We start from the raw sequence: 16,059 nt of genomic DNA on the forward strand, positions 1-16,059 counted from the left end.
TTCTTTGAAAGTTATTTTGCCATGAGGGTGCTTTATGTATGCTTAACATTGACGTGTTGTCAAGTGAGCCGCACTTGGCGTGGCTCCTTCAAATGTCAACAGGCGGCTTTGTTAATGCTCGGTAAAGGTTGTCATTATTTTGTGCCTTAGCACTGGGTTTCATTACTGAATGAGTACCATGGGTTGAAAATGTTTGACACTCAATCCTGTATGCCATGAAGTTATTTTACCTTGATTGGAATGTCATTGACTTCTTGTAGCATTTAAAAATAAATATAATTTAGAGACATCTTTTGGGTAGAGGGCTTGTGCAAGGACAATTCAATCATTTAGATGTGGCAGTCGCTTTATTTCATTGATTAAACACTTCCAAACATGCAGGCTTATTTGCCAAGACAAAGCTGACTGAGTGATTGTGATGAGCACATTAACCCTGTGAGATGTCTAGATATGTTTTTTGTGTGGTGCAAACATTAGTATTAGGCTTTTCACAAATTTAAATATTGCAACGTTAATAGAGCGTAGGACTTAATTCTCATTGCTTGTTTGAATTCTGTAGTTTTTAAATGAGAAATGCTGTACACAGACCATGGCTATATTATAAGTCACGCAGCCTTCATGCACCGCCTGCGCCCAACGTTAATAAATTAATTGTCGTGTGTGACTGGTCTAAGCAGAGATGGGGCAATTCATAGTTTACAACTTGCTCCGTTAAAAACCAAGCTATGGGTGTTAATATTTTTGTGTCTTAAATCGCTTACATCCATAGGTATTTTTACTTATGAGTTTGACATTTTGTTAAAGCAAATTACACTGCTATTATTAGTTGTGATCTGAGTTTGTGTTAGGAGGCTGCCGCGTTTCCAAAAAGTGGCTTGGTCGAGATGGGAGTTATTGTCAAAGTTGCTTTCTCTGCATGATGAACCCATGGGTGGTGTCTTTACGGTCTGTGAAGAGAACGCCGATCTCTGTTAAATCCCGGAAATAATAAACCGCCCATGCTAGGATCTGTTTTCATCTTGAAGTTGGTATGTTTTTGGTTGGATTGTGTATATGCATTTGGACAAATAAACATTAGAAATAAATACTTTCATCCTGTGTGTGTATCTTAACAGCTATTGAGGTTTGAATTCTTGTTTTGGATGTAATTAAGGTTAATGCGCTCACTATTAAGCCAGTTTATGCAAATTCAGTGATTCAGTTCTTATTGACTGATATCAACCATTATCCAAGGTGTGAGGTCCATTCCTGAGTCACCACCCTCTCCAACCTCCCTTAACCCAGAACTTCAGGAATGTCCCCTCCACCGGTTCCCATACCCCCCCCCCCCCTCGTATGAGTTGAAGGAAAATGCAAGTGACTTTATTGGACTTCGACCTTGTACGAAGATTTTATTGTTGGAAATCTACCCTTTGGAATGTATCGTGGACTGAACGTGCGAAGGGATGTTAAAACGTAGAGAACAAATGATCTGAGGCCAAAAAGATGTTGAGAAAGAGGGATAAAGGATGGATATGATAAATAAAGATATGTAAACACGTTGCTTTTTCATTGTGCGTATGCGCCTGCCAATGCAGTATCTCCAAATGTATTTTCTTTACACATTTTTCGCAGGCAATATGATTCATAACTCGTTTGGGTTAAGACACGTAATGATCTGGCCAAATTTGTGTCTAAAGGACCTCCACCACCCGACGTTGCCAGACTAATTGAATTGTCACCAGTCAGTGAGCTGAAACAATGCATAGTTAGCGCGTGAAATTATTGTCCATGGGACAAATCAATGTGTGGTTATGTTTCGTTTGTGGGTGTTCTTGCTATGTAAATTTGGCCAGATCATAACGTGACCCAACCCAATAATTATTACTGGATTGGGTCACGTATTGTGGAGAGATATCGGTATCCGGTAGCTCATCAGTTGTATAAACACCCTGGGTGAAAATGTCTCCTTCGACTGTACATTAAATGTCACTGGACGCCTGCTCTGAAGCCATAATCACTCCATCAGCACTGACCCAGTGAACGCTCTGGTTGAGAGCTCCGTGCAATTGAAGATTCCGTGGCGGCATGCAAAGCGCAGTGAATGGTGGTGCCCCTTGCTGGGTACAACGCGCTATTGCACCACGAGGTGGGCGCGTCTGTGTGTATGTGTGTATGGTTGGGCAGATGTGGACAAAGTCCCATCGGTGAGCTCCTCCGGCAAGCAAGGCTGCGTTGGCTGGGTCATGTAGCCCGCATGCCCAGCCACCGCATGCCGAAACAGCTTTTGTTCGACCGGATCGAGGGGGCTAAACGGGTACGGCACGGGCTAGAGAAGAGATGGAGTGATGTGGTACAGGAGGACGTGGAGCTGAGTGGACTTGCCGATGATTGGTATCAGCGGTGTCAAGATCGGCCTTTGTGGAGGAGGCTCGTGAAAGACGCTACTGGGCAGTTGGAGGCAGTCGCCCTCCAACAACAACGGAGGGCGGAGGAGCGACGCTCACAACAACGAGCGGAGCGCCGGGTGGCTAAGGCACAGTTGGTACAGTAGGGGCTACAGGTGGTGCATCAGCCAGTCATCTCAGTCAGTCGACCCGTGGCACCTGGGTCTGCCCCATGACCTCCTGCAAGCGAGCGTTCGACACTTCACGTGGCCTCAAGGTGCACATAGCCTGGCACACGCGTCATGGCGACGTCACCGCCACTTGGTGGCGAATGGCGGTTGTTGTGTATGTAGCACCGTGTGTGTGTGCGATGGTGGACAACAAACTAAACACAAAAAGCAGCTTGAAATAAATGAGTTTTCAAACGAGGTGGTTTAAAAGTGCAAATCTCCAGTGGATTCCGAATATCGGAAGGAAGAGCTCTCCAGACGGCCGCAGAAGCGCATCTGAAAGCGCGCGATGCGGTGGCCGTCTTTGTTCGATGGAGAATCAAAAGTGCAGTGTATATTGTAGTGTAGTATAGTGAATAGTGTGTAGCAGTGACGTGCGGTGAGGTCAATGGCTGGGGAGGCACTGGCTAGTGTCAGAGCCAGATTCACACAGTGAGGGGGGCGTGGCCTCATTGAGAGGGGGCGTGGGCTCACTGAGGGGGCGTGGTCTCACTGAGGGGGCGTGTCCTAAATGAGAGGGGCGTGTAAGACACGTCCCCCTCAGTGAGGCAGATGTGATAGCTGCCTCCCCTGGTACTTTTTCACTGCAGTTTCATGACGAGACCAGCGAGCCTAAATATCTTTATACACATACGTGAAATAAGTTACCTGGAGTATGGAAGGCGAGCACATGAAATGAAGGGGTCTACAAACATTACATTGGTGACATACTGAGATAGTAACAGGCACGCGCTTATGGCCAGCGCTCCATCCAGTTACTGAGGGGTTGCGCAATCAGAGGGGAGGCTGAGCTCGTCGCTGCCTCACCTCTCGTCTCTTCCTGTATTTGCAGCGGAGCTCCGTATATTTGGCGATTTTGACTTTAAAATGTATTGTAATCGTACAGAAATGACATTTATAACACAGATCAGTGAAAAAAAAGTTTAGATTTTTTTTCGTAACAGCTGTTTTCATTGGAGAATGACAGGTGAGCCTCTGCCTGCCGTGCCTCCCCGGACCGCACGTCCCTGGTGCGTAGTATAGTGTATCGAGTATTATAGTGTATCATATAATGTAGTGTATATTGTAGTATCGTGTAGTGTATTCTAGTGTATATTTATGGCATCTGAAAGCTCGCGATGCGGTGTTACCGTATTTGTTCGATGTCTGAGCCACAATCCGCTGCTGCTGCTGCGAGGTTGAGCCGAGTTGGCCTGATGATGGTTTATAGCTCAATCTTGAGATCAGCAGCGAGGCTGACATCTGGTGAATAGTCAGTGACTGGTGAGTGTCAGTGGGGAGTTCAGCAGCGAGGCTGGCATCTCGTGAATAGTCAGTGACTGGCTGGCATCTCGTGAATAGTCAGTGACTGGTGTCAGTGGGGAGTTCAGCAGCGAGGCTGGCATCTCGTGAATAGTCAGTGACTGGTGTCAGTGGGAGAGTTCAGCAGGGAGGCTGGCATGTCGTGAATAGTCAGTGACTGGTGAGTGTCAGTGGGGAGTTCAGCAGCGAGGCTGGCATCTCGTGAATAGTCAGTGACTGGTGTCAGTGGGAGAGTTCAGCAGGGAGGCTGGCATCTCGTGAATAGTCAGTGACTGGTGAGTGTCAGTGGGGAGTTCAGCAGCGAGGCTGGCATCTCGTGAATAGTCAGTGACTGGTGAGTGTCAGTGCGGAGTTCAGCAGCGAGGCTGGCATCTCGTGAATAGTCAGTGACTGGTGTCAGTGGGGAGTTCAGCAGCGAGGCTGGCATCTCGTGAATAGTCAGTGACTGGCTGGCATCTAGTGAATAGTCAGTGACTGGTGTCAGTGGGGAGTTCAGCAGCGAGGCTGGCATCTCGTGAATAGTCAGTGACTGGTGAGTGTCAGTGGGAGAGTTCAGCAGCGAGGCTGGCATCTCGTGAATAGTCAGTGACTGGCTGGCATCTCGTGAATAGTCAGTGACTGGTGTCAGTGGGGAGTTCAGCAGCGAGGCTGGCATCTCGTGAATAGTCAGTGACTGGTGTCAGTGAGGAGTTCAGCAGCGAGGCTGGCATCTCGTGAATAGTCAGTGACTGGCTGGCATCTCGTGAATAGTCAGTGACTGGTGAGTGTCAGTGAGGAGTTCAGCAGCGAGGCTGGCATCTCGTGAATAGTCAGTGACTGGCTGGCATCTCGTGAATAGTCAGTGACTGGTGAGTGTCAGTGGGAGAGTTGAGCAGAGAGACTGGCATCTCGTGAATAGTCAGTGACTGGCTGGCATCTCGTGAATAGTCAGTGACTGGCTGGCATCTCGTGAATAGTCAGTGACTGGTGAGTGTCAGTGGGAGAGTTCAGCAGCGAGGCTGGCATCTCGTGAATAGTCAGTGAATAGTCAGTGTCAGTGGGGAGTTCAGCAGGGTTTGTCTCGCAAGTCTGACACTGCTGATGAGGCGCAGAATGTCCAAACCAGTCCTAAGTTTATTTTATTTAAAACAAATGATGCTTCTTGATCAGAGTGGCATAGCTGCAATGTAAATGTGCTGAAGGATTAAAACATAATCTATTCATTTGTGGACATTGCAGGGAATTATGCTTATATTTGCTTTTGTGTAACGGCGCTCAATTGAATTGAATACATTTGTCAATAACGTTGCCTTAAAGATGTATATATACTGTACGGATATAATTGGCGACGTTTCGGCCACTTGCCCTCTTTTGAAAGTATAAACCCCAGTGAGGCAGGCTTAGTTGCAAGTGCACCACTGCCAAACCCAGCAAGATCACCACATATTGTGTTCAACGGAATTGGATTGTATGTACATTTTTTAATATATATAAATGTTGAGTGCCTTAGATTAAGGCGATAAATTTAAAACGTTTATAAGATCAGATTTCCCGAGCACGACCCGGAACGTTTAATGCCAATCACGCGACCGGAACGAATGTTCTGATCCCGTGGTTCTCGGCCGGACGTGTTCCCACAAGGCACCGCGTCCTCGTGAGTCGACAAAAGCTGTGGTGAGGGCGCGCGAGTTTTCGCTCTCGACATTTGTGTTTTTTTAAAGCTTAAAACCAAATTTAAACAAACCTCGAACTAATACGGCGAGGGCGACGTCTAGTCGATTAACTTTGCGCGCGTCGGCTGAGCGTGCCTGTGCGTTGCGGGTGTGCCGTGGCGGGAAGGGCCTGTGCCGAGTGTTGAATGAAGGAGACGTTTCGCGCTTAAGTGCAGTGGGCGTGACACGTTTTATGTTATTAATAATAATCGGCGTTATACGTTTATTGTTATTATTATACACCCGTGATGGTCGTGGTCTTGTAGCGAGAACTTTGTTGCGTTAACGTTGCGGTGTTATCGTTGTACATGATGGATTGCCACGCCGCCGTCATTAAGCGCCTTCAGCAGAAGAGTTTTTAAAATGCCACATTCACCGTCAACTCTGCAATCGCTGGTCACGCTGCATTATTAACATTGTTGTCGTTACCGTCATCAATGTTGTCGTCATTTCCAACATTATCTCCGCCGTTAATGTCTTCATGAAGATATTGTTACTCTCGTTACGTTATTGTTACCGTCATTGACGTGTTTAATTGTTTTAATCGCGGCTTGCCGTTGTGAGACAAATTCCATTCTTAATGGCGGTGATTGCCATCATTATCGTGACTGTCATATTTTTTAAACAGTTGCCATAAATAGCCTAATCCATGATCGATTTTCAATCATTAATACTAATCATTAATGTCGGTGTCATGATTACTTTCACACTATCACCAATTGGCATCGTTTTTATTTCCATCGCAGCAATCACGAACAGTATCACTCATTTAAATCATCACCAACTTAGCGTAATCGTCAAAGTTGTGTTCGTTATAAGCCGCTGTCTGACCCTAGCGTGTGTGTTCGCAGGTGCTAGCGTTGAAAGAAGATGTTTCTGACACGCTCAGAGTATGACAGGTAATGTGTGTGTTTTTAGATTAATCACTCTTGGTCAAAAGTTAAAAGTGGCTCACTACTTAAACGATATTGCGGCGCCGCTCATCTCAGTTGGCGGGTCTGAGCCAATGGTGGGAATTCCGCTTCATCGTTTTTCTGTGGTAGATAAAATGTATTTTTGCTTTGCAGCAAGACAGCAATTTTCTATTCGTAGAGCGGCCTACTCCTTAAGAATGTGTAATATTCACCGATAAAGATGCGCTCCACTCAATGCTTGCCTGAGCAGCAGTGAGACACCTTCTGCTGTGGTGCTGGTGTTGCACCGGAGGCAAGTGTTGTCACTTTGGATTAATGCGAACCTCATTATTTTTTGCAGAGGTGTGAATACATTCTCGCCTGAAGGACGAATCTTCCAGGTGGAATATGCCATCGAAGCCATCAAGGTGCGGATCCCAGTTGACATCCTCTATTGTGCGTGTGTTCCAGGTGATTTAGTCACAGGAAAATCTCTAAGGAGGTTGAGACTGGGCAGTGCTTGGATGTGTGACCAGGATGCACAGCGGGCTAAGTTGCAGGGCTCTTTGATGGGCAGCGGAGGGCAGTGCAGCAGAATCCATAATTGTACTGCGCTTTTAAGCTGCCACGTCTATGCAGCACACCTGTTTTCCTTCCCCGTACTTACGATTAGCACTGTTGGTACGCACGGTGTGAAAGAAGCTCAACATACATGCGTACACATTACATTCAGCCTACACTGAACAGCATGGTGAAGTATGCTCAAATTACCAAATGCCTCGCACTACATCGGAAAGCCTTCAGCAGTGGAGTGACAAAAGAGCTGTATAGTTGCACATTCAGATGTGAAGGGAGTGATAAAATTGACGTTTCCTTTTGCTGCTTTTGCCACACAGCTCGGCTCGACTGCGATTGGCATCCAGACCTCGGAGGGCGTTTGTCTGGCGGTGGAGAAGAGAATCACGTCCCCCCTCATGGAGCCCAGCAGCATCGAGAAGATTGTGGAGATCGACGCTCATATAGGTTCGTGGGCTCTTACCTCCAGCGCGCACACTGCTCCTACTCTGTAAACTGGGCCTTTCAAAAGCCGCTAGTTGTGCCCTTGGAATAGCGCAACATTGCTCTTAAATATATCTTGTGAGCACTCATGTATGTACAGGCAGGCTTTGACTTATGAACGCCCGTACTTACGAACCAGCTTCAGTGAAATATAAAAAAATTACATTGACTTAAAACGCAAACGCGCACTTTAAAACTGAACCGCAGAATTATTTTGTTCAGAGGAGCAATCCTCCGCGAGATGTAATTAGTTTAACAATGCTTCGCTTTTGTTGAACCGTCACATTTCACAACATTGACCTATGGGCATTTAAATGTATTGCGTCATATTCCGACTTACGAACTGTTCGACTTACAAACGGGTCTCATGAACGAATTAGGTTCGTAACCCGAGGACTGCCAACCATGCTTATTGGAGGTGCGAATGTCGTATTTGAAACATTTAAACATGGCCATTTGTGAATTCAATGTAATGTTAGCAACTGTTAGATTTCGCGTGGGTTTTAATGGTTCAGTGTTTAGTAACGCTACTTTCTCATCACTTTTAAGTAAACTATAAGAAGTACATGTTATGTTTATGGAGAGACATTCCATTCTGTTTATGCATCGTAATACACAGTGGTCTACAACAGCACTAGTTGTCTGAAACCCAGCCGTATTTTTGTGACACGCCTGAGTCAGCTGATGAGACCAAACTGTTGAAACCGATAGAGTTGGCTTGCTAAGACAAGTACTTCTGGATAGTCTTGTTACAGAGGGTCTGTAAAATGAACAGGAGTCTGTTTATTTGTATTCTTATTGTATGTAAATAAACAATAATGTGATAATAATGACATTGTTTGTAAACAGTATCTTGCATTTGTTGTGTTTTTGTTACTTTTTTTTAGGTTGTGCAATGAGTGGGCTGATTGCAGATGCCAGGACACTTACAGACAGGGCAAGAGTTGAAGCTCAGGTATCTTTCATTTTAACACTGTTCACATTCTCGCTCAGTGTCGCTTCTCATTTTCAACCACCTGGACTCTGTAAAGTCACATATACAAAAGCGTTTGCTAGACATGATTGGACTGGCCTACCATACAACCAAGCATTTCTCTTTTTAGTTGATTTTGGGGTTGGGCTGCCTTGTAGCAACTGGCCCAGCTTAAATAATTTGCCAGCTGGTTGAAATTGGGTGTAGTAAATGTGGCCCAACTCCAGGACTGACTTACCGGGCAAATGCCCAGTTGTCTGTTTGCCCGGTTCAACCCCTGTCAGGTGTGAGAAAAATCCTTAAGAGCTTTTGAAAATGTAATTTCTTATAATTTTGTTTGTATGCCACAAAACAAACTCTGACAAGTCTAACAGTGGAGCAATGGTTAGTGCACTGCACTATAAACCCTCCAACCTGGGTTTCATTCTCAGCCACGACTAAAATCAGTGGCGAGTGATAGATGAACTGATCTTTGCCCCCCCCCCCCCCCCCCCCACCATTCACCAAATTCCACTGTTCAGTTTGGTTAAGTATGATCAAAGTAGCCCCCACGAGTGACATATTGGTGAGGCCTTCATCCACCAATATATTGAAAGCTTCAAATCAAGATTATATTAATGTTTAATGACATCATTATGTGAGAGATAGAATTCAATGGAGCAACGTGGGATGTGTGCGGTGCGTATACAGAACCACTGGTTCACGTACAACGAACGGATGACAGTGGAGAGCGTCACGCAGGCCGTGTCCAACTTGGCACTGCAGTTCGGCGAGGAGGATGCCGAGCCTGGTGCTATGGTGAGTGACGCCTGTCCTGGCACACGGACTTGGTATGAAAATAAGACACCACAAGACTTCCGTTAACTCATGAACCTGGAAATTTAAACCTTGTAATAACTTATTTACGGATGGGGTTCACTTTGTATACACATACAGTGAGGGAAAAAAGTATTTGATCCCCTGCTGATTTTGTATGTTTGCCCACTGACAAAGAAATGATCAGTCTATAATTTTAATGGTAGGTTTATTTGAACAGTGAGAGACAGAATAACAACAAAAAGTCCAGAAAAACGCATGTCAAAAATGTTATATTGATTTGCATTTTAACGAGGGAAATAAGTATTTGACCCCTCTGCAAAACATGACTTAGTACTTGGTGGCAAAACCCTTGTTGGCAATCACAGAGGTCAGACGTTTCTTGTAGTTGGCCACCAGGTTTGCATACATCTCAGGAGGGATTTTGTCCCACTCCTCTTTGCAGATCTTCTCCAAGTTATTAAGGTTTTGAGGCTGATGTTTGGCAACTCGAACCTTCAGCTCCCTCCACAGATTGTCTATGGGATTAAGGTCTGGAGACTGGCTAGACCACTCCAGGACCTTAATGTGCTTCTTCTTGAGCCACTCCTTTGTTGCCTTGGCCGTGTGTTTTGGGTCATTGTCATGCTGGAATACCCATTCACGACCCATTTTCAATGCCTTGGCTGAGGGAAGGAGGTTCTCACCCAAGATTTGACGGTACATGGCCCCGTCCATTGCTCCTTTAATGCGGTGAAGTTGTCCTGTCCCCTTAGCAGAAAAACACCCCCAAAGCAGAATGTTTCCACCTCCATGTTTGACGGTGGGGATGGTGTTCTTGGGGTCATAGGCAGCATTCCTCCTCCTCCAAACACGGCGAGTTAAGTTGATGCCAAAGAGCTCCATTTTGGTCTCATCTAACCACAATACTTTCACCCAGTTGTCCTCTGAATCATTCAGATGTTCATTGGCAAACTTCAGATGGGCATGTATATGTGCTTTCTTGAGCAGGGGGACCTTGCAGGTGCTGCAGGATTTCAGTCCTTCACGGCGTAGTGTGTTACCAATTGTTTTCTTGGTGATTATGGTCCCAGCTGCCTTGAGATCATTTACAAGATCCTCCCGTGTAGTTCTGGGCTGATTCCTCACCGATCTCATGATCATTGCAACTCCACGAGGTGAGATCTTGCATGAAGCCCCAGGCCGAGGGAGATTGACAGTTCTTTTCTGTTTCTTCCATTTACCAATAATCGCACCAAGTGTTGTCACCTTCTCACCAAGCTGCTTGGCAATGGTCTTGTAGCCCATTCCAGCCTTGTGTAGGTCTACAATCTTGTCCCTGACATCCTTGGAGAGCTCTTTGGTCTTGGTCATGGCGGAGAGTTTGTAATCTGATTGATTGCTTCTGTGGACAGGTGTCTTTATACAGGTAACATGCTGAGATTAGGAGCCCTCCCTTTAAGAGTGTGCTCCTCATCTCAGCTCGTTACCTGTATAAAAGACACCTGGGAGCCAGATATCTGACTGAGAGGGGCTCAAATACTTGTTTCCCTAATTAAAATGCAAATCAATTTATACATTTTTTACATGAGTTTTTCTGGATTTTGTTGTTGTTATTCTATCTCTCACTGTTCAAATAAACCTACCATTAAAATTATAGACTGATCATTTCTTTGTCAGTGGGCAAACGTATAAAATCAGCAGGGGATCAAATACTTTTTTCCCTCACTGTAATATTAAGATTGGTGTGTCTCATGACATCGCTGTGGGGTCTGTTTTCCTTGTCCTCTTTCTCTCCTCATTCCAGTCCGAGGCCATATCCACTCCACAGTCCTTCATATCTTAGTTCACCACTGACAACCACCGGTTCATAGGCTGACCTATCTGTGTACACCCTGGTGCTTACACGTCCATCACCTTTCTCCCGATGTGGTTGTTTTCTTTGAGCTCTGAGATGGAATCGCTCTTTTCATTCACAATGCTGCTTTTCCACCCGCAGTCTCGCCCGTTTGGAGTAGCACTGCTCTTTGGAGGAATCGACGAGAAGGGACCACAGCTGTACGTATTATTGCGCACGTCTGAGCCGCATTCATAAAATATACACACACATGGGCAAGTGGAGAAGTGCCCTGCTACATTAAGTTGCCTGTAACCTTTTTCCCAACAGTGCGTTTGTCAATTATTGATTCATTGATGAGTAGGGAAAACAATTCTCAAGCATTGCCTTCATTGGCAATGAACAATGTTTGGAAGTTATAATCTTTTTTTTCGTTGTGCATTTATTTTGAGTTAAATTTGTCCTGAAATTAGTCATGTTGATTGGGTGGCTAAGCCAAAGCCTTGCACTCTGGCTTATAAACATGACACTTGGCACAAATATGCATTGATCCATGCCAGGTGTTGTATATTGATATGGACCTCACTTGGCAGTGTCCCCCGGTTGCCTTGGGGAAAACTAATGTGTTTGTGTCTTAAACATTCCAGTATGTGTTGTATGTACAATTTGAGCATGTTTCCTGAATTCACAAGTGCCTTTTTGTTACATTGGCTGTAACCCCACCATGCATGTCAGATGATACCAAAATAGTTGTGTTGAGTAAGGTCAATGACTGAACTTGGGACAGTGGCATTCGTATAAGTCATAGTTAATTGCAATGACAATGTAATTTCGGCTAACAGTCTTCCTGTAACTATCCCAGGTCTGTACAGCTCTTTTGTCAACAAAGGCAGGAAGCAGTTTTGTTTTCCAAAATATTGCAAGCCTCAGAGAATATCGCACCGACACAACCAGCTAGAAAACAGCACGCCATGCTTTTGTAGCCTCCTGCCCTGGATGTACGTGGGGGCGCGAACTGCAAAATGGCCCGGAGATGAGCAGTCATGTACATTGGGGTTTGATAAAGCAAAGGTGGGAACTGGATTGAAACCAGTGTGGGCAAACGTTATCCACGCTGTGCACATACGGCGTGCGTTGATGTACCGGAGTAGTAAGAAGGAATGCCGAGGCCAATGTAAGTGCTGTTAAGACCGGTCTGGGGAATACTGTAAAAACATGTCTCCTGTATCAAATATATATTCTATATTTATTTAAATTGTTATTATAACCTGCTTCAACAATGATTTCTGAAAAATGTAAGTTTTTATGCATATTCTTGCTTTTGGTAAAGTCACGTTGAAGGGAAACAATAAAATAATATGTTATTGTTTCCCTTCAATATTTTATTATTTTATTGTTTCCCTTCAACGTGACTTTACCGAAAGAACCAAGAATATGAATCACTGCAGTCACGAAAGCTTTAAATAATAAAGTTTTTATGCAGTTTGAGTTTTTCAGCAAAATGCTGAAACACACAGGTTCCTAATTTGGCCACGAGGAGGAGCTTGGGTGGTGGTACCATTATGAGAAATTGTTGATGCCAGTGGTTCTCACCCTGTGGTCCGCAATGCCATGGGAAGGTGGTCCGTAGAACTGTTGCAGTTTCTACAAGATGGAGAGTCGTTTTTATTTTTAAAATACGTTATTGGTGCATGACCATGGGCGGAGATGTTTTTTCATACTTGACGGTGATCCATGAGTTTATAACAACTCTCTACGAGACTTTACCAAAAAACCCAAAGAAAATGAATGAATGTTCATGGCAAGTTTCATACTTTTTTATCCAAAGTTCAAGGTTTTGACCATCTTACCTTAACCACCCGAATTGTTTGGCCCACTTGTGTTTAGTATAGTAATAGGCAAATAGAGGTAGCCAGACATGTTGCTGCATTGTCCATAATGGGTGCTCCCTAACAACAAAGCCACCAGTTTAACTGAGCTAATGTTTGGCCGAATGTGCGTGCGTGTACGTCCGTAGCTTCCACATGGACCCATCGGGCACCTTCGTGCAGTGCGATGCTCGTGCCATTGGCTCGGCTTCCGAAGGCGCCCAGAGCTCTCTTCAGGAAGTCTACCACAAGGTCCGCTCTGTCACCAGTGGGGGCAGCACTTGACGGAAAACAGGACCTCGTTCTGTCGCCGCTTGCTTACTCTCTCCCCTCTCTCGTGTCCCTTGCCCTCACCCCACAACTTCCCATTTCACTTTATCCACTCAACGTTGTTGTCAAGCGTATTGGGATAGAGTTGTATTTAGATGGTGTATGAATTCAAATTGTGGTTGTAAAAAATACCGCTGAGCAGCTGCTTTTTAATGTTATTTTGAATCCGACTACAATATTGCTTTCATTAACCGATATATGCTGGTGTGTGTGGGCTTTCAGTCTATGACCCTGAAAGAAGCCATTAAGACTTCCCTAACCATCCTCAAGCAGGTCATGGAGGAGAAACTCAATGCAACCAACATCGAGGTGACTTGCAAATCACACTGCCACTGATATAGATATGTTTGTTTAAAAACATGTTAATCTATTGTGTCGTCTATATATCTTACAGTGTTGGTTTAAAGGTTATCCCTGGAAACACCCGCATTTTTGAAAAATGTATTAAGTGGGTCATTCCATAGCAAATCAATCCAGAATATAGTTGACCAAATCGATTTAAATTCGGAGGATATATTTTGTAATTGAGAAATGGGCTTCAAAGCTGGTCTCTCGGGATAGCCGTGGCGAGTGCTGCTCGTCTCTTCCGCCTCCTCCCACGTTGTGGAGGCATCTTGTTGCAGTGCGGTCAATCCAGCTGAGGTTTTGCTACCACTTATATAAGTTCTGGTGACTCACAGGAACGTGTGGTAAATACATAGAGCCGTGAAAAACCTATATCATTAGATTTGTATTTGGCAAAGAAGGCCTCCACCCAAATGTTCAGTCAATCCAGCCTCCTGTTGCTCAGATACAGGTCACCCACCGTGACCAGTGGGTGACCTTCACCACTGCCTATAGCACCTCCAGTGGTGGAAGTGGGAACTAAACTAAACAGTCAAGTGAAGTCTATGTAACCGACCAGAATAATCTCTTTGCATCTGAAGCCGTGTTCGGTAACGTGATCGTAACTCCCAAAGTAATGGAGTACATGCACACTTTTACACTTGCAGGAATGATTGCCAAGTCTGTACTCTACGATATATAATATTTAGAAAAAATCCAAGTTTTACATCATTTGAGCAAGGTGATAGTCAAAAATAACGTCAAGTTTTTGTCCTCCATTTCTAAGTTTTTGCCATAGAGTAGAAACGTTAGATTTCATCAAGAGCTTTAAAATATCAGCATTCAACTAAGGGAATGCACAATTCCTAGAAGGTTGCCGAGTGGTCATGGTAAAACTTTGATTTCTTATATCTGTGAAACAGGAGGTCGGATTAACCTTAAATTAAAATTGCCTGTTGCACACCGAGCCACATGCCACATGTCGTCCGAATAGATGACGGTCGTATCATTTCCACCTTTTGTATTATTCGGCATTTAATGACCCATGTATGATTTATATTAAGGATAAAAAAGTTATTTATACCTTTTGGTCAATGGAATGAATGGGACGGACAAACAGGATGGATCAAACGTGCCAGGAAATGCAGATTACAAAGACGAGACAAGGAATGATTTTGAAATCGAATTGTGACCCTGATCGTGATTATTGATCTCACTATGGAAGTGATTTGTTACCTGCCGAATACAGTTGCTCTGTTTAAATATTTTTGAACTTCATGGATTGTGTGTTCACTTAAACCTTTTCCTATTCTGTCAACAGCTGGCCACGGTGCAGCCGGGTAAACTCTTCCACATGTACACAAAGGAGGAGATTGAGGAGGTTATAGCAGACATATGAGCGCTGCAGCGTCGATGATGAGCAACGAAGTTAAGCCACTCTGTGTACAAATCTCCTTTACATTTACACCACATTTTCATGAGCCACATCACCCAAGTTTGCCATTCCGGCAGCAAGTTTCCTTATTTTGGGTCAAAACGACAAATGGGTTGTGAATTTGGGCCATACCAGAAATTTTCCAGGCCACTTTAGCTTCATGGGCTTGGGCTTGATTCCCTTCGTCATAATTGAGGCGGAGAAAAAATGCATCGCCGGACATGTTATGATAAAAATGTGTGGGTGGTGGGAATATTTAATTTTGTCAGCAACACGGTCCTGAGGCTTTTCCTCGCAAGTATTTATGGGAAAGTTCTGCTCGGATCTATTTCTGGGCAAGACCTGCCCATCTTCCTTGACAACTCGGGATATCATGGAAACAACACTTTCATAGGTAAATCGAGTTTTCCTTCAATTAGAGTTCTGGGAGAAATCAGGGCAATTCAGGCCAACTCGAGTTGGCTCAAGGCGGCTATCTTACAGAATCTGGGTACAATTTGTCTTTGCAGTTTCCTATTTCATCAAAGTGAAACTAGACATTTTCAAAAGTGGTAATTGTACCCAACTCTTTCATATTTTGAGCATTTATGATAAGAATAAAAAAACATCCCTGTTGTACTTTTTAACTTAAACAAAAATAAATCTGCCGCCACATTGTTGCTCAACTGGAAAATAAACGGAGTTTTGTTAATGGATGTTTCAGCTTCCGGAGATTTGTTGGCTCAGGTTGTTGCAGCGTAACTGGACAGAGTAATCTGATGAACGTTTGGTTGTGGAAGAGTGTCAAAAGTAAATGTCACCTTTTTGTTGTTGCTGCAGTTTATTTAAATGACCATTGTGTAACAACATCTACAACAGTGTATATTACAACAGGGAGTGTGCAACCTTTTTTTTTTTAATATGGGCCACATTGGGAGTCCAGCTGTCCCGTAGACCAGCATGCCAGCCTGGTCGCA

At 44.4% G+C, this 16,059-nt stretch overlaps 1 protein-coding gene across 1 annotated transcript; it reads left to right on the forward strand.

Annotated features, from left to right (window-relative positions):
- Positions 1-5,462: 5,462 nt before the first annotated feature.
- Positions 5,463-15,798, forward strand: PSMA5 (proteasome 20S subunit alpha 5). The gene is made up of 10 exons (XM_032963127.2): positions 5,463-5,551; positions 6,441-6,488; positions 6,844-6,910; positions 7,379-7,505; positions 8,429-8,496; positions 9,205-9,312; positions 11,309-11,367; positions 13,164-13,266; positions 13,567-13,653; positions 14,990-15,798. Exons 2-10 carry the CDS (start codon positions 6,460-6,462, stop codon positions 15,065-15,067), a joined length of 726 nt encoding a protein of 241 aa, XP_032819018.1. The 5' UTR covers positions 5,463-5,551; positions 6,441-6,459; the 3' UTR covers positions 15,068-15,798.
- The last annotated feature ends 261 nt before the right edge of the window (positions 15,799-16,059 follow it).

The sequence above is a fragment of the Petromyzon marinus genome, chromosome 30 (assembly GCF_048934315.1).
Source record: "Petromyzon marinus isolate PM22_M1 ecotype Great Lakes invasive population chromosome 30, UKy_Petmar_22M1.pri1.0, whole genome shotgun sequence".
Taxonomy (NCBI): domain Eukaryota; kingdom Metazoa; phylum Chordata; class Hyperoartia; order Petromyzontiformes; family Petromyzontidae; genus Petromyzon; species Petromyzon marinus.

Coding starts and splice junctions, on each gene's coding strand:
- PSMA5 (XM_032963127.2), top strand. CDS start 6,460: ATGTTTCTGACACGCTCAGAGTATGACAG. Junction 11,368..13,163: donor GACGAGAAGGGACCACAGCT/GTACGTATTATT, acceptor GTACGTCCGTAG/CTTCCACATGGACCCATCGG. Junction 13,654..14,989: donor TCAATGCAACCAACATCGAG/GTGACTTGCAAA, acceptor TTCTGTCAACAG/CTGGCCACGGTGCAGCCGGG.